The sequence below is a fragment of the Uloborus diversus genome, chromosome 1 (assembly GCF_026930045.1).
Source record: "Uloborus diversus isolate 005 chromosome 1, Udiv.v.3.1, whole genome shotgun sequence".
Classification (NCBI taxonomy): Eukaryota; Metazoa; Arthropoda; class Arachnida; order Araneae; family Uloboridae; genus Uloborus; species Uloborus diversus.
Genome location: NC_072731.1, coordinates 255,677,806 through 255,704,719, shown reverse-complemented (window position 1 = coordinate 255,704,719; position 26,914 = coordinate 255,677,806). Strand labels below are relative to the sequence as shown.

Here is a 26,914-nt window from a genome sequence, read left to right as displayed (position 1 = left end):
ATAAAGACGTAAAATGAAGAATAATTGATGACAAAGTTGTTTATTTCGTAATTTTTGCAATGAATTTAGTGCACTCTGATTCTGGTATCGTCACCAGCTTAAGATTCAACCAGGATAATGGTTAGTTTGATCTGTAACTTCGCTTTAAACGAAGTAAACAAGAGCGAAACTACGTTCCAAGTTCTTTGTTTGGGTTGCAACAAGAAGCATTTTTTTTTTCACAGAGTGCTTTTCTGTGTTAATGAAAAAAAATTATGAGTAAAATCTATGAATCAGTTTTCAAATCTTTTCCAGATATTATATTGTATATATTATAAATTTTACTTGTGCATTAATTATATTTACTAGATTCGATGTCTGTCCCAAAACTTGAATTTTTTTTTTTTTTTTTGTTTATTTTAAATACATATTATGTTTATTTTAAACACATATCATTAAAATGCCTAGTTTTGTGTTTTTATATTACTATTTTTTCTTTTAGTAATTTATGAGAATTGAATTTTGAATGTATATTTGCTCATTTTGACTTGATTTATGTTCTTAAAACTTCCTGTCGTTGAGCGTTTAGTAATATTTATTATATTTTTCTCTCAGGCTGTTTTTCTTGTTCTATGGACAATGGTTTGCGAATATACAATGTGGAACCACTTCGTGAGAAAACGCATTTAGGTATGTTTTCATTATGTGTTGACCATTGAAAAGTAATTTTTGTTTGTGCGTAACTCATAAGAGCAGCCAAAATAAAAAACCGTATTTTTCATGATCATTAATGTGTATTTCCTAAACAACTATAAAATAAAACAAATGTTCCTATCAGTCATAAATTCATAATAAAGATTTTTAATATGTTTCTAAATTTCAACACTAGAAAATAGAAAATACTCAGACCACTTTTTTCAGTCACACATGTAAGGCATAGAGTAGTAAACGTTTTCGTCTAAAGTTAAGTTAGGGGACTAAAAGGAAAATACTTCATTTTTTATGAATTAACTTGAAATGGAAGTCACATACATTAACTTATGTCTTTATTCATTTGGCAGACAATGTTTAGTAGGGCTTTACCCGAAAGCAAAATACTTTGATGTTCTTCAGCATAAAGTCATTTAAGTGATATTGTTCTGCAAACACTTCAAGCATTGCTAGAAATGTGATCTTTTCCAAAATCAAAACTGTTTAATATACAGGAGTTTGAAAGAAACATTTTTTCCCCTTCATTACTATCTTACTTAAGAAAAAAGCATGAAATTAAAATTTCTTAACTATAATAAACAAAAACTATTCCCTTTGTTGACAGTTTTGTATTTCCATCTATTAGCATTTGATTTTTGCTGTCGATTAAAAGGTTGAAGTTTGCCAGAAAATCTATCCCGATGATTGGCTTGTCGACATCGGCTATTATGAACGGCCATACAAAGTCTCGTCTGAGGCCAAGATCGAGTCGTAACAGTTTCTGCCCAAAAGTTTTAATTTTCGAATGGTTTGCTGCAAATAGTTCAAACTTATGTACATTTTTTCTTTCCGTGCGCGTTGGAGGAATTACAGAAATCTCCGCCCCTGAATCTACCAGGAAAAGGGCTGCTGATGCTTTGTCACTAATGAAGAGGCGACTCAGCTCCACCCCTAGGCTCCCTGTCGCCGTGGAAAGCCGGGGTATCAGTTTTCCTGCACGTCGGGGCCCTCACGCCGTAGTTGAAGAGACATACTGCATGGTTGTAAGCATTTATACGCTTTATCACCAAACTTTGAATGGAAGTAGCATATTCCGTGCTGATCGGAGGGTTTGCGGCTGCCAGATTTGCTGTGGCTCTTCCCACTATGCTGACGACGAGCTGTGGAACGTCCCCTTTTGTTTAAATTTTCCACCAGTATTCGGAGATCTGTTATCTGTTTTTGGAGGGATTCCAAAGTAACCATCGACACATTAGTATGTGACACCGAAGCCAAATTGTAATTATTGGGTGATCGAAGGTCCCAAATTTTATCAGCCATGGTGGCCAGTTTATTTAAATCATCGTTGCTGACTGATAGAATGCTGCGCATGTCCATTGGGAGGCGTTGCAAAAACAAGGTTTTTAGAAAATTTTCACTAACCTTTTGGTCAGCAAGATTTCTCATTTCACAGAGTAAAATTGAAGGTTTACGATCCCCAAGTTCAATTTGGGTCAACAATTTTTGTGTCCTTTGGGATTCAGTGTCTGCGAAAGTCGAAATCAGGCGATCTTTTATTGCGTCATATTTGTTGTTGGGTGGTGGGGTAACTAAAATGTCCGTAACTTGCGCTAGGATTTCCGCCTCTATGGAACTGACGACTAGGTCGAATTTTGTTTCGTCACTTGTGATTTTTGCACGGCGGAACTGTGCTTCTAACTGCAGAAACCAAATCCTGGGATCAGGCTTCCAAAACGGTGGAACTTTCACTCCAACATGACCCACAAAGCAGGCTTGCTCAGTGCTTTCGGTTTCAGAAAGAACGTCCGTTGCAACGCTTTGTTTCGGAATTTCTTTATCAGTACTCATTTTCAATGCACAAAATAGTCCGGAGGTCACCACTGTAGCTTTAGTGTTGTTGTTGATTCAGTAAACACTATCATCTGACTCCATATTATTTATTAATCTTACAATGATACACACCAAATCAAACGCGTCTGTTCGATCGCCGAATTGTTTTCGTTCCACTCCTGCTCTCCGCTCGAGTTGAGTTGCTCGCTCGCAGGAATCAGTGACTTCATTGTAGCTTGATGTTTTTTAGAATCAAATTATCGGCATTTTCCTAAAGTAGTTTGGTGGCAATTTAGTTCTTGATCATGAAATGGCACTATAGTCGAGAGGAAAATCTACAAGAAGCTGTAAAAGACTCAAATATATTTTTTTTTCCTTCACTTAAAAAATTATCATTGCATTGAAGATGATTATCACTCTATATTTTGAATGCTTTCATCTGCCCACATGCTTAAATGTCAGAAAATTTGGTTACTATTATGAAAAAAAAATTGTATACAATTGAAAATTTTAAAGGAGAATTCAACTTTTATGTAACCAGATTAGAATCAGCTGTATGAATAGGTTATACAGTAGGTGCCAATAGGAAAGTTGCAACCTATTAAATGTTCATATTTTGACTATTGGATATTGTTAATTGACCCTCAAAACTAAAAAATCCACGTGCAAAAGTGCACTTTTCTGAAACGTTACGAGCTTTTGTCACAGGGCACTAATGGGCAGTCTTCCGCCGAAGATCCCTTGTTTTCGCTATGGACATTTTGAGCACGCTGATATTTTTATTTTTAAAAAATGCAATTATCCTTTTGAACACACTATGGAGGCCAAATTCGTTAAAGCACAATCTAATAATCTTCCTCAAGTAACATCAATGATGATATTCGAATATTTCCGAGAGGATGAGAGGTTTAATGTTTCAGAAACGCGAGGAGTTAAATGCGAGGAGGTAAGCCTTACATTTCGTCTTCAAAGCCAACTGCTCGTCCTTCAGCTTCTCCCGCAGCGGAAGAACACATGACGTCATTTCCTGTGCCATTTGACGTCACAACGCTTGAACTTAACTTTAAAAATTAATTTTAAAAAAATTATCATATTGCAAAAATTTTTTCACCTATGATGTTCATACATCATATCTCTATCATATAAAATTGAAAAATCGAAAACTTCCTTATTTATGTCATCACGGTTCATGTGTTTCATTCGCTTAATGTTATCAAAGTCCCAAAGTCCATTACACTTGCAGATTAATATGTGTTACAAAAAGTTGGACATTGTAATCAGTGTGTTTGTTTATTGTTATCACTTTTTCATAAACTTTCAATTTTCTTCTTTTTTGTTCCCCAATGAACAGAAATGCAAACTCTGACAAGTAGCTTCCAAGAAAACGAGTTACGTTCTGATCAATAAAGCAGAAGAATTTTTCTCCCTGCTCAGTTACACTAAAAACTTCACTCTAAATGGTCAAACATTTCAGCCATGGAGGAAAAGTGCAATGAGTTGACTGTCAAGGAAAAAATTGATATTTTAAAATGCTTTGACAATTTAACCGTGGTGAGTCGAGAAAATGCTGCTGAACAACTAAACATTTCTCCGCCATTACTTTGTAGGTTACTAAAAAAACGGAACGAGATTAAAAGCAAAGTAACGTTAAATGAAAATTTTAATAACAAGCGAAACCGTGCTGGAAAAGATGGTGAAGTTGAATGTCAGGGAAGAGGATGTGTGAGTAAACATTAATGTGGAAAAAAACCGAAAATCTTGATTTTAAAATGGGCAAAAAAAAAAAAAGACTTCGTAGCATCAGATGAATGGTTTAATCGATAGAAATAAAGAGCTATTCCATTCTGAGAATTTATTAAAAAAAACTGCATTTAGTTGAGTCATTGAAATTTTAATTTTCATTTGTGAAAAATAAAATGTTTCTTAATTAAAAAAATCATCTTTTTGTGTCTCCTGGATTCTTTTCGGTTATTGTTATCAAACTGTTTTTGTCCCAACGTGATCACATTAAGTGCCCCCTACTGTATATATTTTTACTTAAATGTTCACATTGAACAAATATTTAATATAAAATATTGCTTTGGAACATTTTATTTTGTTTTTGATATTTTCTCACAAAATCCAATTCCTCTAAAAATATAGTTTTGGACAGGACAGTAAATCCGCAGTATTTACCAAAGTATCAAAAACTTTGCCAAACCTTGCTTGAAAACCCAAGCTAGTCACATAGTGGCACTCCACTTGCATTTTTTCTATTGTCTGAAATATGGCTGGGACTCATTAAAATTTTTCAAAAGAAATTAATTGAGTTTGCAGCTAGTTTTTATCCAAGTCTGCAAAAAGGTTGTGAGAATAATTAATACAAATAGATACAGTTTGTCAAACATTTTGTATCTTAAAATGTTAAACCAAAGAGTCAAAGGAAGTCTGTGGCGGACCTGCGTCCAAGAGACCAAATAGTACCTACAGCCTTGAAATTATGTACTAAATTACTCCAAGCCCCGGTGGTATGCACTTGCGTTTTTTTTTTTTTTTTTAAGTTTTGAAACAGGTTTTTTTTTTTTTTTGTAATTACCTTTTTAAGCTAAAATTTTGTGTAAATTAATAGTTATTGTCTGTTAAAGGGGTGAAAAATTACTTGCACATCTTATATCTTTAAACGAGCAATTCTTGTGGGTATATATATATTTCTTATCTCAGAAACGACTCTAACGATTTGGATGAAATTTTGGATTTAATTGTAGTTTTGCATTCTAAGTTCATCTACATCAGTGTTTTTTCTGTAAAAGCGCGATTTTTTACAAAAAACAGTTTTTTAATAATGTCAAATTGAGTTAAGCCTTGAAGCAAACTGTGAGTTGACGCGTCAGGCAGACGATTTGCAATCATAACAATGAAAATTTGTCTCTTCTCGCTTTAAAATTTTATACTTGCTTAGGGTTGCCAGGCTTGGCTGATATTGGCCACTTTGGCTAATTTCAAACACACTTGGCTGAAAACAAATTTAAAAGCATTATGTAAGTCGATGTAAGGCTTTTTTTCCTTTTTAAGTGAAACTATTGCTTGACCATCCTATTTTATTTTATTTTATTTATTTATTTTCTTTTTACACTTCAAATAGTTTAACATGTTTTTTAAATCACGCTTCTAAATTTTATTTCGAAGAAGTGTATGTCTTGAGATTGTTTATGTTTTGTTAAGTCAGTTGTTATCATTTGTTGGAATGGTTTGTGGCTCATCAGTTTTGATGGATATCATACTGTATGTAGCATTTTCTGGCGTAAAAACTAAAAGTACTTATTCAATAAGAAAATCTCGATTGGGATAAAATCGTGAAACGCATCATAGTATGAAAGGAAGTATTCGGTTAAAAACCGATTTCACCATAACAAAACTAAGGTCAAAATATTTAAATTACTGACAAGAAAATTGTATAGTGGAAACAAACGTAACAGATAGTTTAAAGCAAAATGTTGATTTAATTACATTCAGAATCTTCTTTGGTACTTTAACTTTATAAGAAGGTCGAGTACATAATATTTCGTTAACGTGAAGCTTTTCAAGTATATTTGGAAAAGTATTGAACCTCAAAAAAACACAATTTGACAAAAAATAATTCTTTTAAAGCCGAGCGAGACTCGGTCGTCCTGGTATATTAGTATTATGTATCGCTTTAAAGGGTAGAATTTTCTGCATTCTATGCAAGTTGGTTCAATGCCCTAACTTAAATATGGCGAGAGTTATTTGCGTTTTTAGCTCGAACACATTTAGGTTTAGCCCCCTAGTAAATCTGTATAAAAATAAAAACTGCATTGAAAAATAAGTGATAACTAACTGGAAGTTTCAGGCTAGTGTTTTTATGTCAGTTATGTTCTTTGCCTTTATGTAAGTTCTTCCTTTCCCTAATATGATCTTACGAAATAAAGAAAAATTTAAACTATGTTTCCTTTCAGATGCATCTGTTGTAGGGAGCGTTGGTATATGTGAAATGCTGTATCGTACCAATTTACTTGCTATTGTTGGCGGTGGGAGGAAACAAAAATTTGCAGAAAATGCAGGTATGAAATATTTTTTGTCCTTGCAAAATATGAACCTGAATTGATGACAAGGAACTACCCAAATATTTATCTTTAAGTTGCTTAATATTGAAAGTAAATGTTTTAAAGTTGAATGAAAAGTTCCACTACCACTTGGCTGCAAACTAGGCTTGCTGAAATTTGTTTCGATACAACATATAGATAGAACATATTTTTCCTGGTTACCTTGTTGATTGAAACAAAAGAGCCAATGTGCTAGAAATGTCTTCAAAAGTCCAATAAACTTAAGAAGACTCTTAGGGCTTTTCATTTCGCCCAGCTATTTTAATGCATTGCTTATGTTTATTATCATTTTTCATTGGATACTATTTTAAAATTCTAAAAGTGTAAATTAAAATAATGTTAATGAATAAATAAATTATTAAACTAATGAATAAAATTAGCTGAATTACAGTAGCGTATAATAAAAATACCTTAAAACTTTCAAAATAATTGAATATTTTCAGGATGCAAAAAGATTCAAATCTCAAAGGAGGCTTGCAATTTTTGGCGAGGCAATTGCTTCAGTGTTGGCATGTTTCCAGAACATACGTTTATGGATGAAATTAGAGTGGATGAAGATTTAGGGTGAAAAATATAGAAAAAGGAACCAAAAATACAAAAAAAATCATAATCTTTTCAGATTTATATGAATTATTGGATCACTCTAAAGCCTGGAAGCAAACAACTGAAAGAAAGAGGAAAACTTAGCAAAACAAACATAGAAAATTTGAATTCTTCAAAAGCAGAAAAATAATGATTTTTCTGCAGAAATCTGTAGAATTTCTGCAAATATAATTTAATGACTTTGCACAAATTTTGAAGATTTCTTTCCATTTGAAGTAAATCTTAAATGCTTGCAAATGTTGCATAAAATTCAACATTTAGCTTAAGTTTTGCCAAGTAAACGTAATTTATGGGAGTTTTAGATTCTCTTCTAATTTGAAGAAATCTTCAGAAATTGAGCAGAATTTCTGAAAAATTATATTTTTAGTTAGAATATATTACAGAAGACCTGCTTTTGTCGACATTTTCCCCTCACATTTGAACATAATTGCTCTGCTGCTGTGACATCTATTCTGCGATATGCGTCGCAAATTTAGTAGCATTCTACTTTCAGGGTTTATTTTATGGCACATACAGTCCCTGGTACTAAGTGATATTCTATCCATAGAATTGGAACTAAGCATTTTCATTGAAAGGCTGTAATCACTATAAATATATTTATTTCAGTAATGGTTGCAAGATTTGATAGGATATTTCCAGCTTAAAAGAGTGTTGTGATAATTAGTTCCTGATAAAAGTCAATAGTACAACAACGAAAGTAGTAATCTGTATTTTTACTGTAAAATAAGTACAGTCGGACCTCCATATATCAAAGTACCAAATCGCCGGAAAAAAATTCGATATATAGAAATGATCTTAGTTTATCATAAAAATCTCCTAAAACATTAAAGTTGAAGCTAATTTTCATGTATGAAACCCAATTTCTAATTTATACAAGTATCTGATTAAATGAAAGTTAATAATTAAAAAATTAAATGTGAAATATTGACTGTGAGCACTGCATTGTTTCTAAAAAAAACAACTGTATTGCGTTTCATGTTTTTGAGTGAAAGTTTTCTGTAAGTTTCAGTACTTTTATTATGGCATTCCACTTTCTCATAACAGCTGGCACTCTGCTTGCAGAAATACTAAATTTACCAAAAATGACATTTTTGCACCTTCAGGCATCTTTATTCATCGGCAATTCAACTTTATCCACAACATTAGGGGATTTTTGTTTTGACGATGGTAGTCAAGAGAAAAGTAAAAAATCAATCTACTTAACTTGAATGATTTTCACTGAAGCTAAAAAGATGAGGAATGATAATCAACAGACAAAAGGGATAATTTGAAACTGATTTTACTTTATTACTGGTTACAACTAAGATTTTAAATATTCTTGAGCAAATTTAAGAACTCCAGAATGGAAAAACAACCTATCTACACACCCCTCAACCCAAGATACCTTATGAGTTTTGTAGTAACCTTTGGTGAACATAATTTTCTCCCCTAACATTCATTTTTCATGAGACAAACAGTCTAAAGTGGAAAAAAAATCTACGAATGTCTCCAAAAAAAAAATGATATATAGAAAAGTTCGATATATGGAAGCTCGATATTTGGAGGTCCGACTGTATAATTTTGTATTAATTTTGATTTTCTGTAGCTCTCTTTTTAAGAAAGAAGAAGGTTTACATAGTTTCCTGCACTTAAATATTATGACAACAGATAGCAATTAATAGAAGTTTGATTAACCTACTATATGATATTTATATATAATTCAGAAAGAAGTGAAAGTTTTGTATCTTCTTTTCCTTTCACAGTACTATTATGGGATGATCTTGCTCAAAAATTTGTGGCTGAATTTACATTTTCTTCTCCTGTTTTGTCTTTGAGGATGAGGAGAGACAGGTTTGTTGCTCATGTTTTTGATATTTTAGCTCTCTTCTGAAACATTATTATTTATTTATTTATCTATACGGAGGGGAATGGGGTGTAGAATATTAAAAAGAGTTAAACATTTTTCTTATAATTATTTATGCTGTTGAACTTTTAGTTCTTAAAGTTTAAATCTATGTCAGAAAATGTATCAAAAGATATTTGTATTTCTGTCACCGGTTTGAACAGATTTTTTTTAAATTCTTTTTTACTTAAATGGGTTTGCTCAATTTATTTTTATTTATTTATTTATTTATTTATTTATTTTTCAATTTGTCTTTAATTTCTGCTTTTATCATATGAGGCAGTGAGAAGCAAAGGAATGTAAGTGGCAAAATAAAAAATTTGGAGATAGCAAGGCAAATGGTAGGTGAACCTCTCCTCTGTCTTGGGGCAAGAGGTAGTACCCATTAGCCCTGGTAGGTTCTGGTATACAGCAAGATTTAGAAAAACTTCTCAATGAAAATCTGCCTAGGACCTTATCTTTAAACACGTTTTACTCAATACTTGAAAATGTCCACTTACATCCTTTTGCTTCTCACTGCCTCATATATAAGTTCAGATTTCTATAAAAACTGAATTTCAATAAGTTTTAGGCAGCATCTTTCATTGACATCTCTTGTTACATAACATTAATTTATAAATTATTGATTTTTTTTAAACTGTTGGTCAATAACTTATGTTAACTTATAATTAACCATCCAGACGATAGTATAGAGCAGCGGTCAGCAACTGGCCGACCAGGTTACAGCTCTTTCTCACAGAAAGTCAAAAACTGAACCACCAAAAAGGTTTTGAAACTAAAAATACTAAAACAAATAAATAATTATAAAAATATTTTTATGTAGGTAACAATATCTCTTGGCACAACTTTTTCTAGTATTTTTGAAATAAATGTGGGATTGATTTAAGTGGTTAGTGTAGAATATGAGGGTTTTTTCTGGACAACCATAAAAAAATTTCAAAAGTTTCCCTGACACCAACTGAAATTACTTACTGAGCTCTGGTATGGAGGAAGTAAAAAATATGTCTGAGCCATCAGTTAATTGATGAACCTGGGAATTGATTATCATATGATTTTTTAAAGATTGATTCTAAATTTTTTATGTGAATTTATTCCTCGAAACAGATAGTTTGGTAACCATTACCAATAGCTACCAAACCTACATTGTCAGATAGCTTTGCCATTCAATGTTTCGCAGAGAAGCTATTAAAATCTACTTGAAACTTGTATCATTAGAAATATTAATTTCTTTGAAGTAAAGTTCTTTTAATGCTTAACTGCTTTGATTCTGACAAATTGCAATACAGTAATGCTTTTATATAATGTTTCTTGAGAGATTGCTCCATTGATTCCATTTTTCATTTGATTGGTTCTATTTGTTTTTCTGAAATACTTTTTTTCTAAATGATAATAAAACTACATCCTTTTTTCACATTAAACAAGATTACACACTCAGCTGATAAATTTTGTGAATAATTTAAAAACATGACTTTTTTAATTATGCTTAAAATGTTTTTTTTTAAAGTTTAGTCAATTCAAAAAAATTTTCAAATGCTATTCATTTGTTTATTTTTTCTAGGTTATTTGTTGCCCAAAGAACACAGATACATGTGTTCTGCTTTCCAAATAATCCTGCTAAATTGTTTACATTTGACACAGGTGTTAATCCACGAGGTAGGTTCCAATTTGTAAAACTGCAATTAATCATAAAATGTTGGTTTTTTAGTTCTTAATACATGATTTTAAACTTCAATCTAGAACTATTTTTGAAACATGTATAATTTTTGAAACGTTAGGTTTTTAATTTTGTTATTCTTTTTGTTGGTAGTTTATCGTTTTAGATTTTAAATATTTGGATTTTTTTTAACTTCCTTTCACAAAAAGGAAGTATTGTATTCGCGAAAAAATTTTCACTCAAAAATTGGCCTTAATTTCTATTTTGCTCACCCCCGAATGAATGTTGGGTTCTTTTTTGGACTCGACCTCACGTGCATATATGCTTAGGAATGTACGGACACCCGAAATATCCATTTTGACGATCCCCAAGTTAATTACAACGAGTTTTCTCGTGACTGTATGTGCGTATGTATGTACCTCGCATAACTCAAAACGGCATGTCCTAGAAAGTTTAAATTTGGTACGTGGACTCCTAGTAGGGTGTAGTTGTGCATCTTTCCTTTTGGTTGCATTCGGCTGTTGCTATGGTGGTCTTTTGTCCCTTTTTGGGTGGAAATCATTGTTAATTTCGATGTAAACTCAAGTGGTGTTATAATTTGGCTGACACTTGGCGATATATGGCCAGTGTTTTGGTCGCCAACTTGGCGACAAATTTGGCGATTTTTTATCTTTTTGTTTTTTTAAATCTGGTTTGGATTTGGCCACTGTTGGTGATATTTGGAGAGTAAACTATTGAATCACGTTAAAATTGCCAATAATAGGAAAATGACATTAAATTAGAGTAAAAAGAAGTCATGTGATGCACACATCAGCTCATTTTTTTCTGTATCTTTCAATTTTCTGTTTTTAATAATGTAATTTTTAAAATAATTTTATGCAGGTCTGTGTGAAGTCAGTCCATTTCCTAGCTCAGAAAGGCAGCTGCTTGTATTCCCAGGTCACATTTCAGGGAGTATACAAATAGTGGTAAGTTCTAAATTCATGAGGCATTTCATTTGCTTCTTTTTAAACATAAATATTTGATAATTTCACTGGTGAAAAAACTTGTGGGCACTAGGTAAATGGCTAAATGGATGTTAAGCAGTTATAGTTGCAGAGTTAGAACTGAGAATGACATGCTGTAAAAGATTTATCTTCCACATAAATAATTAGATGTTGAAAAAGGTTGTTGGTTCAAAGAACTGAGCACAAGCATTTTTGAAAACGTGTCATTGTAAACAATAACCATCATAGAATGTGACACATCCTCCTTTGTATTAGTACATATTGTAAGCAACCTTATTCAGGAGCTAGTGAGGTAAGAGCCGCATTCATAACGCACTTTTCGACCCGGTAAATCCCTGTTCTGGCTCCACAAAAAAACAATTGAAAAATTCCCCGTTTCCATGTAAAAAGAGGTTCTGCCATTGTACCAGAGAAAGCGGTTTTTACCCAGCATCCTTAGCGACTAGTAGACGAACTTGTTTCGCGTAATGCGTTCTGGATAAAAACACCGCTTTCACTCCAGAAGCTAGCAGGAGTAGAAAGATTCCACATAAACCCTGCAAATATTCTGAATTCGGGAAAAAGGTTTTTTCCGGGTTCGAAAGTGTCCATGGAAACGACCCTAAGCTCTCTCATTGCTTCAGTACGTGATTACAGGTACTCTTTCTGAAGAATATATATGAACAGTAAAATATCATCCAAGAACTCATGAAGTATTTTGTACAACTCAAATTTAGTGATCAAGTCAGGTATAGCAGAACAAGAGTTATTGAACAAGGCAGGGTGCAGGATCGCGTGATTTCAGCAACTTTTTCTAAAATCCCACTCAATAAAAATTCCTTTGTAGGCTGTTCCCTTTGATTCCCACTAGTGGACACACATTAAAAAGATAAGGAAATTCATCTCATCCTGGATTTTTTTATATTTCTTTTTAAAGGATAGCCTATATAACGAAATGGCTTACAATAATCCCGTCACCCTATTGTCAATTAGCAGAAGAATCTAGAAATTTAGCCACTAAGAAACAGTAATCAAAGATTGAGCTTTGTTCTTTGTGTTTACCGAGCGCTCCAACTCCTTTTTGAACTTTGAGTTTATCTTCTGTTACTAGTTGCACTGAATGAAACACATTTTTTTAATCCTTTTTGCATCAAAGCTGCACCAAACTTTTCTTTCTTTTTTTTTTTTGGAGGCATTGGTACATTTTTTAAGACTCAAGAGCGCTTCTTTTGCGCATCATTTAGTAAATGATTAATTAAAAAACGAATCTTGCCTGTGTAGCAGAAATTAAAAGAGTTATCTTTTGATGGTATGCACGTTAAGTGTTTTTTGTTACATGATATGCAGATATTTTGTTCAAATAACTATTTCTCTAAAATATTCATTGTTCAAGGACTCAAAAAAATTAAAAAAAAAAAAAAAAACTACTCTGACTTCCATTTTTGAAATACCCCTTAAAGTTTTAGGCAAAAAGAGCCACAGAAATGGGGTATACATCCGACAAAAGCTTTTGTCCGATGTCTTATCATCTAGAAGCTCATTTCTTTTGTATTGAAAAAGGCATTCCTTGTAACGTCAAAACACGTGTCTGCAGTAATCTGCAATTTGTGCTATTTGACGTTGTTATTTCTTATTTTGCTTTTTATGCACAAAGGTATTTATTTGAGTTATATGTATTTTATTAAATATCTGTTGCAGGACTTGGCTAAAATTCATCCTGGCAGCTCAGCCACACCAATCACGCTTAACGCCCATACTTCAGATGTCGCTTACATTGCAATAAACCATCAAGGAACTTTAGTTGCTACAGCCTCTGTGAAGGTAAGCATTTTCAATTCACTTTTAAGTGTTACTGCTTGACAACATTTTGCCTTTATTTTATGAAAGCATTGGTTTATTGTTTGTTGAGAATTTAATTCAGAAAAACTAACTGACATGTATTATTGTTACATTTCTAAATAATATGCTATTTTGAGTTTTTACCCAAATAGTTCTTTAAAATTCCTTGCTTGTCAGATAAGTTTTAAATTTTTTTTTCATTTAATCTGTATTTACACTTGTGTTGCACTCTAATCTGTTTCTGTAATTTTATCTTCTTTTAGTGGCTAATTGAAGTACAACGAATCTGATGTTGTAGTTTTGCGCACTAATCGTTTAAATACATACATGTGCTTTTTCAACGGATTAGTGAAATTCTACTTTTATGACTCTTTTGTTTTTTACAATTAAAAAAACATACTATTTCAATGGAAAAGCCACACCCTTTTGAAAAACTATTTATGCTCGGTATGTTTTTTATTGTTTACTGGGGGGGGGGGGTTAGGAAGTAATAAGTAGTGTGGAAAACTAATGGCAGATGTTTAAAGATTGCTGCTGTAACGTGTATCTACATTGTAGTATTATTATCTTCCAAAACATCTTACGAGAATGCCAGTTTAATTAGATTGAAAGTTTACTGTGTGCTTTAAAACTATAGCTTCAAATTATCATTTCTCTGTTATGATTCATTATAGAATGTAAAAGCCAATCCTCAAATGTTATCTCCAGAGTTAAGTCGTCCATTATCCCTATTTTCATTCTCGTTAATATGATTGGGTATGGAGCGAAAGTTGATTCCCAAATTGCTTTTACCTTTTATTGACAATGCTAATATCTGGTTAGCATCCTGATATACTAGCTGACCCGTGCAAAGTATTTGCACTTAACAGATGGAATCAAAAACCCGGATTTTTAAGTAATTTTTTGAATAATTGCAGAAATGTGATTTGGTTGTTATTTTTTGATTACCATGTTAAAATTACTGGCTTGTTTCCTGCTTTTAACAACAGAGCTATAACTCAGAATCCTGCAATGAGTTTATATTACAGTAAAATCCCTCTAATGCGGACACTAACGGGACAAATATTTTTATTCGCAATCGAGAGGTGTCCACAGGACAGGGGTTTAATAATGTTATTTGCATTGGAACTGGGGAGTTAAAAATTGTCCGCATAAGAGGGGTGTCCGCCTTTGAGTGGTGTCCGTTAGGAGAGGTTTTACTGTATATATATTCATGGTTATTTTTATCAGGATTCTGAGGAAGTAAACAAGTTATTTAAATAATAGTTTTCTGCCCATGGGGATTCGAATTCATGACCTTTGCATTAGTAGCACAAACCTCTAACCAACTGTTGCCAATGAGTTTCCATTTTAGTATGCTATGCTCTGAAACAATGTCTAATGACAAACACAATAAATCGGACTTGGACAAAACAACCAAAAAGTGAATTTTCTCTATATTTCGCCAAAAAGCTGTAAGAAATATCTTTAAAAGGATGCCTTACTTATTGAGATTGATTAAGTGTAGAGGAAGTTATGGCATTCCCACAAACTAACATCTTTGAGGAATAATACATATGATCATCATATGTTATTCGTAGACCTGCAATGGTGAGATCACCTGATAATTGAGATCACCGTAGGTGTGTTTGTGTTTTACTAGCTCAAGTTGTTTGTCATTGCTGTTAATTGATTACTAAATTATTCATACCAAATTTTTAGTCGTTAATTTTTGAAGTGCTTTAAGCCTTTAATTTTGAAATATCCAATTTCAGGGTACTTTGATAAGAGTATTTGACACATACAGAAAGCTTCTTTTGATTGAATTACGTAGAGGTTATGATCCTGCATCAGTATATTGGTAAGAATTTTAACTATGCTTTGAAATTTTGAAAAATGTTCTCTCTCTCTCTCTTTTTTTTTTTTTTTTTTCAAAAAATTCTTTTTGTCAAATGTTTAATTCAGCACATTTTTTTTTTTTTTTTTTGAGTTACATTCAAGATGTTATTGTATTAAACTTTTTTTGTAATCTTAATTTTCTGAATAAGGTAACGGCACCAGTAACATACAAGGGTCCTGTAACAGATAGTCATAAGTTTAGATTTAAATAATAAGGATTTTAGGCGGGTAAAACAGATGTTGCTAGGGCCCATGACTACGGTACAACCATCTAGTGTCATCAGAGTGAATTTTATGCACCAGTTCGTATTTACAAGGCATTGGTGGAAGGTTATGAACAGCCACCACGAAGTCAACAGGTGTTTCATGTTCATTTGAATTTAATAAGGCTTTAGTTCTAAAAAAACAACTTTTGCACATTTTGAAGAGAAAAGGGGAGTTTTGTACATTGCGCATCCTTTCTTCACATAGGTGGGTTTAAGACTCAGTTCCTGGGGGGGGGGGGCAGTTTTTTTTTTTTTTTTTGAGCAACATCTTTATTCCCCCCCCCCCCCACCCCATCCCACCCCCTCCATGTCTTTTGCCTTTATTTTCTGTGATGCATAAAGCCATGCTTCATATTGTGTGTATCACTTTTATTAATGTGTGACACGCTGTCCTTTTTGAATTGACTTTAAGAGAGCAGCTAGTATCAAGAGCGACACAAAGCTTCCTTTTAAGTGGGATATAGAAAAACTCCAATTTAAGGGGGTCCAGAGGTTTCTCCCCCGGAGGAAATTTCGCAAAAAGGATATAAAATTCTGCAGCTTGATGCTTTATGGGGGGTAATTGGATAGACAAAAATCTAAAGAAAAAATAGGCAAATAAAATTTTTAAAAAGTTATATACATTAAATGTGCTTTGTAATGTAAGTTAATGCTTAAAAAAAATGGTGAACAGATTTAGAAAATAGGTAACAAGAAAGTTAACTCAGTGCCCATTTGAACAATTCATAATTTATGCACTTGATAAGAAATAAAATTGAAGCACATTTTGCTTAAAAGTTTCAAGGACTTATCAAATTCTTTTCAAGGGAGTATTTTTTCTTTGTTTTTAGCTTCTAATTTGTTAAAATAATTGTTGATTATTTTAAGTATTGCAGCTGAATGCATAGCTTGTTGAGCCTATATTTCTATACTTGCCCAAATGGTTTTCATTTCAAAATAGACACATTTTCAGCAACCAAGTGAGTTTTTCTACTTCTAGTACAGTGCCCCCCCCCCCACACACACACTATCAGAAAAAGACATTAGCTATTCTCTTAAATTTCTCTTATGAATCATTCAAAAAAGAAAATAAAAACAATCATGTTTTTTGTTTTAAGATTTTGAGAGGTGTGTTGTTACTATGTTTAAATTCCTCCCAAAACTGGGGGGAGCATTGTCCCCCTTCGCTCCCCCCCCCCCACCACCACATAAACCCGCCCATGTTTCTTCATCCTGTCTGTTACTGTGCATCATCAGATCCGTGTCTGACATCCATCCGATTTTTCAGTGTCTGTTACTGAGAGTCAGACTTTTTTTTTCAAAATTGAGCAAATAAAGATAGAATAAAAATAATTCAGACGATCCAAAATGAGCCAAACGTTAGATGAGATGTAGTTGCATGAGAGAAAAATAGTTTAAAAAGTCTAAATACATTAAAAGCTCAGAAAATTGAGTTAACCTGAGAGCAATGTCTGAAGCATGTCTGTTATTGGTGCAAATACCCTATGTTAGGACTAAGTAATTATTCTTTATTTATTTTATATTTATTTTGTGTATGTGTGCATATGAAACCTTAAGAAATGTTTAACATAAAATTACATTCGGATTCGGTAAACTAAAGTTTTTTGTATATAATTTGCAAAGTAATGCTGTACTGCAGGTGAGCATGTGCATATATTAAGCAAGAACAAACATTCTGATTTTACTTTTCAAACATGCAGTGATAAAAGAACTTAAACTGAAAATTTCTATTGATGCCTTGAAGTTTAGCAGATTGGTGCTATTAATAGTTATGTGGCAATTTCAAATGTTTTAGTTGTAACATTTTATTTTCAGCATAAATTTTAGCAGTGATTCAGATTTTCTGTGTGCATGTAGCGACAAAGGAACTATCCATATATTTGCTCTGAAAGATTTTCATCTCAACAAAAGATTAGCGTAAGTTAAATGCAGTCATTTTTAATTAGTTTTCTTAGAACTTGTTCATAAATCTATACATATAGAACTGATACTTGGAAGCTAAGAAACGGTCTTATTGCAACTCATCAAATGGCAACTCTTGCAAATTGACCAATGATTGTAGCTAAAAAATTCATGTGTTAGATCTAGCTGATGAGATGTGGATCGCTGTATAGCGCCTTCAAAGACAAAAACTGGAATAACTGAAAACTCTGACACTTTGTTTAATTGGTAGATGTAGCCATTAACTTTATTTTTAAATGGCTGACGTAATTTGGTTTCAAAAAGTAAATGTATCTTATAATTTATGTACAGGGGGGGTATCCCTCATATAAAATGGTTAAATCGTTTTGTGTAGTATTGAAACCGTGTTATGCGAGACTTTTTAAAAAATGGTTTTTTTACTTATTTTTAACCTAATTAATCATATATATATATATATGTATATCATAAATCATATCAGTGTGTAACGTGTTATATCGAAGCTATGTTCCGTGTTATATTGAAACAAAGTCATAAGGTGCAAATTTTATAATACCTGAAATTTCCATTCAGTAGAGCATACGAACAAAAACTGGTAACCAGAACATGCAAAGACCTACTGATTTAAAAATAGAAGTTGTTATAAATGATAAAACTTAATTAATTTACGTAGCTCAAATTAAAACTGTTATGCACAACAAGAAAAACCTTTATTCGCTTTTCTTTACTAAGAACAAAATGCATTCTATAAGAAAAAATCTGAGCTTTTCTATAGCAATAATGTTTGTCTGAGCAACAACAACAAAACAAAATATAAAATAAAATAAATAGAATTATTTTATTTGTTTTATTTCATATTTTGTTTCAATTTTTTTTTATTGATCTTTTGCCAAATTTAGCTTTTGTTTAATCCTAATGTTATTTTCTTACAATGCATTGGAAACAAAATAATATTAATATTTTAGCTTTTAAAACACTGATGAGAAAAATAAAGTATGTATTTCAAAGTTAAAAGTTAGTGTTACACGAGGAAACCAAACTTTTTAACCGAAGACAGAAAATTTTACGTAAAAGTTTCATAAAAACAAAGCAAAAACGTATTACAGTTATTACCATGCATTTTTTAACGTATTGAACAAAAATTAAATTCCTTCTTTTGAAATTTGTGTTACATCAAAACCATGTACTTATCAATTCAAGCTTTGTACCATGTAATATTGAAACTGTTGTAGAAGTACTGTGTTGTACTAGGGACACCTGTATTTCTTTTAATTTCAAAAATTGTTTAAAGAATAACTGATTGAAGGATGCTTGATCAGGGCACAAATATGCCGATAGAAGCGTGTAAATGTTTTTTTTTTCTTTCATCCGGCTTGAATAAAAACTTTAGTGAACAGTGAGCAAGCGCATCAATCTTTGTGGCACTGCATCAGTAGTTGAAGAGTGATATCTAGCAGGGAGGGGGTATATTTCTTGCAAAAGTGTTGCTATCTGTTATTTTGATAATTATCCAAATTTTGTTTTCTTTCAAATTTAGTATATAACGTCAAAGCTATCGATGTTTTAAAACTTTAACTTTTTTTAAAAGTAGTTAAAGTTGTGATGTGAAACTTACCAGTTACGATCATAACTGAGAAAAATAAATTGTTTGAAAAACTTGAAGGTGGTTCCTTGAAAGGAGATTATTTACAGTACCTTCAAAATGTGTCCAGATTATACAAGAAAATTCTAGAAATTATTATGATTTGAGCCAATGAGAAGCAAATGGATGTAAGTGCCAAAGTTAAAACTTTGGATCAACCAGCACAGATAATAGGGGAACCTCTCCTCTGCTTTGGAGCAAGAGATTGTACTAGTAGCTCTGGTGGGTGCTACTATACAGCATGATTTAGAAAAAAATTTCAATGAAAGCCTACCTAGGATCTGTGCTTTAAACTAGTTTTATAGGAAACTTTAAAAAGTCTCTTTGCTTCTCACTGCCTCATTCGTAAGTTTAATTTTTCTTTCAGTTTTATAAATAATTTTATTGCATGCACACATTTTTCGTTAATTTTTTTTTTATTATTCTTATTTTAATTATTTATTTTTTTAAAACTCATGTTGAGGTAATACAGTGAAACCAGTGTGTAACAATACTGTCTATAATGATAACTTGTCTATAACATTTTTTTTTTGGGTCCAACAAAATGTCAGTATGAATAATCAAACTATCTATAACGATAACCTATCTATTACGATATTTTTTTAGGTCCCAACAGTATCGTTGTAGACAGGTTTTACTGTAGATGAGCATTTTCTAGACAGAAGACTGTGTTCAAAAACTCAAGAAAACACAATAAAACAGATACTCTCTTGAACTTTAACCCATTAGGTGTCAGGTAGCTTGCAGATTTGTGTTACAGACTTTAAGCTATGCTTACTCACATTTTACCCGAAAACTAAGCTAGAATCACTTTTTGTCTTTGTGTTTTATCGAATTTAGATGTACATACAATGTTTACTATTGTGCTTACTACGATTTATCGTATTTCCATTCATTGCCGGATATATTAACAATTGTTAAAAACTTTCTTGTAAGAATTTGGAAATAGATTTTCTGTGTCCTTACTAGGATTGAGTTACCTATTTAACAAGAATACCTGAAGTAAATATGTTTAAAGTAATATTTTCATTACTTGCAGGCTAAAGTGGGGCAATTCAAGGAAAAACGTTGACCAACCTGATTAATTTTGAAAGTGGAGACTTTACAGAATCTTAATTGTTCCATACATTTTTAGTGGACTATTGAATCTTTTTGCAAAATAGCTTATAAAAAAATTATACAACAAGTATTAACTTTTTTTTTTTAAAAAAATCGTTTGTATCATAATTACATCCACAGCATATGTGTACAAATAAAGTTAGCATTCTCTGTTCAGTTTAAAACTCAACAAAACAATACAAGGTAGTTACTTTTTTTCCATTGTTAATTAAAGAGTAAAATTTGATCCCAGTACAGTTCTGAAACTCTCTTTCAGTTACTAATCTAACAATACCTTTGTAAAAAAAATTTTAAGTGGTATAAATTTTGTACTTGTATTATTATTATTTTTTTTTTTTCAGTAAGTTACCAACTGTAACTTACTGAAAAATACCTGCCTTGCCTTCAATCTTCAAATTGAACCGAACCATTTTTTCGTTCACTCCTCTGGTCAGAGCTAATTCTATATTAGCTACTAGTTTGTTTGGCACTCTTGGCTTCCTTAAGAGGTTTTCCACTTCCAGCTCAGTCACTTCCTATGTTGGGTTGATGAGTGCTAATAAGCACAAGACTTCAATCCTCGGCTGGAATGATTGAGCTGGCGGTGTATTTCATGTATTTAAATACATATTTTTTTTTAATTTTTAATGTAAAAGAATTAATTTTATTTTTTACATCTAGGTTCCCAGCTTCCAAACTAATAGGATCTTATGGAGAGTCTCAGTGGGCATTTGCTAAAATAAATGTGACTCAAGATAGCAGATGTATTTGTGCCTTCGGATCTAATTCCTCTGTTTATGGTATGCATTCATCCCTTATATTTGTTTGATTGAAATAAATGTAATTGCAGATGCTATGCAAGTATTATAGTCAAATGTTATTAGTTTTTTTGTCTATAAATACTTACCCATATTCCTTGCAAACTTTCATTATTTTCATCGGAATAAATTCAGATTGTCTTTATTATAGAAGATTCAAAATGTAATAAGGTAAATTTCTCTATGGGCAACAACAAATTTTTATTATTCAGTAGTACCCATCCACTCCTAAAAAGAAAAATGGGGCACCCCCCCCCCCCATACTACAAAAGTTCATTCAAATTACTCCTCCCTCCCAAAATTTCAATGGCTCAGTCTGCGCTATGACCCCCCCCCCCTCCTCATTATGTTAAAGTTAATTGTGATATACATGAGAAATGACAATTAAAGTTTATTCTTTTTTTTTTTTTTTGAGTAATCACGATTGCTTATTGTTCTCACTTTACCGTCTTTGATGTTCCGTGCCTTTTTCAACCGCCACCGTCACCTGCAGGCGCAACTCCGTCTCCCGGTAACCGCTCCTAATCAGTGGCATTCATGTCCTACACACATACACGCTCATACACATGCGCACTCACACACATACATACACACCAACGTGCATACACACAGGTCTATACACACACAAAAGCCTACACATACCAGGGTTGGCTTTCTGCCGGCAGAAACTGGTTTCTGCCCTGCCGGTGGCAGAAACTGGTTATAACCGGTAAAAACCGGCAGAAATTGGCAAAATTAAAAAGCATCTTTATTAATTCAAGTAATTACAAAATGATATTTGTTTAAGTAAACTAAAAAAAGATTCCATTTCATCATTGTAAAAAATAAAACTCATTGTCCTTGATTTAGTTTGATCAGAAAGAGAACTGTTTAACTGCAGATGCTCGTAACATTTGGATTAATCTAAAGGACAAGAATCTTAAGGGCACTTACGAAAAAGAAGTGACATACAGATTTAAACAGGCAGTTACTGGTTGTCATTTACTAGCTTATACGTGTCGTCTAAAATGCTTGGGATTAAAATTATCATGTGCTCAAGAAGAAAATGCCAGAATTTTACTTGCCGATAGTAACCTCGATTTTATACCTAATATCACATCTTTACAAAACAAATTGACTCTATTTCCAAAAACTTATTTTTCCAGTCATATTTTAAAACCACCCCAGTTACTACATAGTGGATCAGTTTAAAAATATATACAATTGATGAAAGTTTCATGAATCTTTGCTGGCTCCATGATGGCATTGCCATCTAGTACTTCTTCTGTTGCCAGAAAATTCTGTTTTTTCTCCTCTATTCATATTAAATTAAGAAATCATTTATATTTTCAATCCACCTTTTCTTAGAAACAGCTGCAGAGTGCAAAAATCGTAATGTTTGATTTTTAATGATATTGTAATTAAATTGTGCTTTGGCTAACATTTCATTATTTTTCTGTGCTAAATTCCTATTGGGTATCAAAGATTTCTTTTATGTCATTTTTTGAGTTTTTGCCAGTTTCTGCCACAAATGTGGCAGAAATGGGTTTTTGCCATGCCGGTTTTAACCGGTTTCTACCAGTGGTTTTAACCACCTCGGCAGAAACTTGCCAACCCTGACACATACACAACTAATACACACGTCTCTGTTCAAGAGGAAAGGCAGGCTTGGAGGGACAGGAGCCGTGTCTAGAAACAAATGAGTTGGGTAGTAACCAATGAGTAGGGTCCTGTTGCAACTCCGGATTGCGAAAAGCATAATTTGAATTCAAAATTTCAAAATTCAAATTAATTATAATATTTTTTTATTTTTTTTTTTAATTTTTGATTTTAAAACATGATAGTAATTTAAAATATAAACTATAAAAACAATGTAAATTCAGCATAAAATTTGGTTTAACAGTTTGATGTAAGTGCAGTGGCCCCCTAAAATATGAGCTTTGTGTGTATATCTCTCTGTGTGTTTGTGTGTGTGCAGTTTTGATCATCAAAAGTTGAAAATGTATCCTTATTAATTAATTATAGTCTTAATCGTTTCATTTTTTTTCCTCCTAACAGTTGTTTGTGTTGATGGGACTTTTCATAAATATGTGTACACAAATGACAGAAGCTGCAACCGGGAATCTTATGATGTTTTCCTTAATTTGTGTGACAACAGTGATTTTTAAAACTTGTCATATTCTTATAATGTGATATTTAATTTTCAAAGGTTTGAAGATATATTTTTGATGAATAAATACTACAGTTTGTGAAACCCTGAAAACCAAACTATGTATCAATTTTTAAATCTAGACATAAACTTATTTATATTTATGATTTATTTGAAATAGGCTATGTGTTTCTGTGCCATAAGGTTTTAATTACGATTTTGTATAACCAAATGTTTTTAAAATGCTTTGTCTTTTACAAAATTTCTTTTGTGTGTTATCCTTATTGATTTTCTAAAATATTTTTATCTTGCTTAAATTATTTTGAGTGTGTCTAATTAGTTATAAATGTTTGTGTTTGTTTGTCTTTTTTTTTTTCAATGTGTAATATATTATGAACTTTATAAACTTACAATGAAAAAGTCTTATTTTGGTGCTAGATCTTTTGCTTTGAATAAACTCAATTTAACTTAGTTCAATGTAGATTTTAACTGGTAAAGATATTTTCATACTCTTGCATCTCAATAAGTTTGGTAAACTCAACAACAAACGCTCTGGGACCACGAAAATCCTTTGTTTTGGATGGAATTCATTTCAATTAAATTTCCATATTGCTGTGTACAGTGTGTAAATAAAATTGTGTCTTTGTCAAAACTATAGCTAAGTTCCTGATAAAGTGTATAGGTACTAGAACTCTCTTAACTGTCTTTAAAGCTTATGGTTAAATGAATATAAAAGCAACAATTTGTTCAACACAGTCTTTTTGTTTCTGAAATTGAATGTTTAGACAATTGGAAACTTCTCATCATAAATATAGCTAAAAGTTGAATGAATAGAAAAAGTAATATTTCATTCAATGCTATCTTTTTGTTTTGAAATAAAATGTTTAGGAAATTGGAAGCTTTTTTTCATAAACCTTTGTAATGCGAATACGTGCAGAAGTTGGTAACCTTTAAATTTCAAGCAAAATATACTTTTTGATTCTTCTCTTAATCTCATCAAAAAGTAGGGAAAATTTTTTATTGTTCTTATTTTTGAACTACGGTTCATTACAGTATATTTTAGATACATCCCCCCCCCCCCCCCAAATCTAATGCACGTTGAGGAAGTGAAAACTCAATGCTATTTTGCTTCTCGACTTTGATTCCAAATATTTTAGCTTATGTTGCTTCAGAAACAAGGAAAATTATCCGCTAAGCTTTTCGTGTTTATAAATTGTTCAAAAAAGACTTTTTCAATACTTCTCTCTCCAAAATTCATAAGTATTTGTTCTGTGCTAATTGCAAAAATAACAGAAAAGTTGTTTATGTTTATGCATTTGCACAAATCTCACTCTATGTGATGCTTAAATTGTTGGATATGTTGTGCAAAGACATTTAAACTTTTTGTTTTAAATTGTACTTAAAAAAGCCATCAACATTATTGAAGGGTCAAGTCTGAAAGGTGTGGCCATCAAGTATTTCAAGTATACAGAGGAAGCTTTTATGCAACTCAAATTATTTAAGAATTAGGTCATTTTTTATTAGTAAACAAGGACACTATATTTTTATCCATCCAACATGTATATTTTTCTCACCTAGAGGATACCTTTTTAACTTTTTTGCTGATGTAAAAGCTAGCTCCACCACTATGTGGTTATGAAAAAGCTGATTGCTGCATTTCTTTCACAGTTATGTTATGTCTTTGAAGTAATTTGAGACAAGAAATGTTTTATTTTGGATCATAAATATGGTCGATCATATCACAAGTACTGAAAGTGTGTTATACTGTAAAAACGTTCAATGAGCTAACTTGAGTCAAATATTTTCAATGTATTGAATTTTAAGCCATTGATTCCCTCTCCCCACAAGATTTGGGTTTTTTTTTTTTTTTTTTTTGCCTGAAGTACATTAAAATTATTGCTTCACTTATTTTCTGCGTATATTTATTTTTTCATCTAATTTTTACTTATAAAAGTAATATAGAAATATAATCCAGTTTTTATCGTAAATCACAAACTCAGTTTTATGCTCTTTTATCCCTAAGTGACAAATCATATTTTTTAACGTAATTGTTCTGGAATTTGTTGATGTTTCTAGGTTTTTTTTTTTTTTGTTTTTTTTGTATGATGCATGAATTGTTGCATTTTAAGGTTAAATATTTGCAATACATTCAGAAAATTGCTATCAAGATTTAAATTTTAAAAAAAAATAAATAAACTGCCTGCATTTGAATTTTAAATTTACAAAACTCCTTTTTGTCAAAAATTCATAAAAAAGCAGTCAAGTAGTGTGATTGTGTGTGTATATGTAAAACTGGTTTGCTTCTGTTTTCAGTCTTATAAGCTCAAGTGTTTTGTGAAACATCTAGTGCAATGAATGTTTTAGAATACAATTATGTTGGCTGAAAATACTTTAACAAGAAAAATCACTTGTATGATTTTTTAATTTCATGCAATAAAAAGTTACAATAAGTGTTGCATAAATTCTGTTCAATGCATTATAATTTACTAAAATGAATAATTTATTTATTTTAAGTATGTTTTGTAATTACCTTATTTATTGTTTTATACATGAAGATGAAAATCATGTGTAAATATTGTATGTACATCAGACAAGTCTAGAAATGTTTGTTGACTGTTGAAATATCACATGTTTTTGCGCACAAGTGTAAATATAGAAAGAAATATAATGTTTATTCATTGGAAAAATGCAGTTTAGGTAAAAGTTGAATGCAAAGGTAAATTTTTTAAAAGATTTTGGCATTTTATCCAAAATAAGAAAAGTAATTTGGCTTCACTTACTAGTCATTATTTTTTTTAATACAGTGAAACCTGTGTAAGTTGACCACTCGGGGTGCAGTACTTTAGTGGTCAACTTAGACAGGTGGTCAACTTACAAAGGGTTTGTTATAAGGTTCTCAGCCAAATTTGTTGCATATTGGTGGTCAAGATAGACAGGTGATCAACTTACAAAGGTGGTCAACTTTACAGGTTTTACTGTATATTCAACATCTTCTATAACACAATTTCAAGTTAATTTAAGTTAAAAGTTTACTATTTTTTCAGTCTTTTATGTTAACAGGGTTGCCACACCACAGGGAAACCTGAAGAAGCAGGGAAAATACAGGGAATTCAATAATCAACAAAAAAACAGGGAAAATCCAGGGAATTTTGAAAATTTCTTCAAAAACCTGGAAAATGCAGGGAATTTTTTAATTGAAGTTGAAAAATCAGTTTTCATATATATCAACTACCAAAATAAATAAATAAATGACAATAATATTAATGAAGTTCAAAAACAAAATAAAAAATGGTAGTTTTACTTTAAGGGTTTTTTTTTTTTTTTCTGATTTAGTAAATATTAAAATATTTATCATAAAAGCAAAAAATATTTATTGTTTTATTTGACATGCATCTTGAATTTCATGCTAATTTAATTTAGAGAGCATGGAATTAGTCATCAATTCATTATTCTGCTTAACTGTTGCACTTTTATCTTTTTAGATCCAAGTAATGAGTGGTTACAAGAAGGCTTTTTTTTTTCTTGTATACAAAGTTGAATATATATATATTCAGTTACCATGTTATTCTTTCAGTTAAGAAATTCTTCTTTAATTCCCCTT

General features: G+C 31.6%; 1 protein-coding gene across 1 annotated transcript; it reads left to right on the top strand.

The window, feature by feature from the left end:
• Positions 1 to 26,541, top strand: LOC129227010 (WD repeat domain phosphoinositide-interacting protein 4-like). The gene is made up of 11 exons (XM_054861643.1): positions 1 to 120; positions 595 to 669; positions 6,453 to 6,557; positions 8,945 to 9,032; positions 10,643 to 10,737; positions 11,621 to 11,706; positions 13,423 to 13,545; positions 15,318 to 15,403; positions 17,523 to 17,624; positions 21,049 to 21,167; positions 23,223 to 26,541. The coding sequence occupies exons 1-11, from the start codon at positions 60 to 62 to the stop codon at positions 23,330 to 23,332; spliced, it is 1,050 nt and encodes a 349-aa protein (XP_054717618.1). The 5' UTR covers positions 1 to 59; the 3' UTR covers positions 23,333 to 26,541.
• The last annotated feature ends 373 nt before the right edge of the window (positions 26,542 to 26,914 follow it).

Coding starts and splice junctions, on each gene's coding strand:
- LOC129227010 (XM_054861643.1), top strand. CDS start 60: ATGAATTTAGTGCACTCTGATTCTGGTATCGTCACCAGCTTAAGATTC. Junction 11,707..13,422: donor CAGGGAGTATACAAATAGTG/GTAAGTTCTAAA, acceptor TATCTGTTGCAG/GACTTGGCTAAAATTCATCC. Junction 13,546..15,317: donor TTGCTACAGCCTCTGTGAAG/GTAAGCATTTTC, acceptor ATCCAATTTCAG/GGTACTTTGATAAGAGTATT.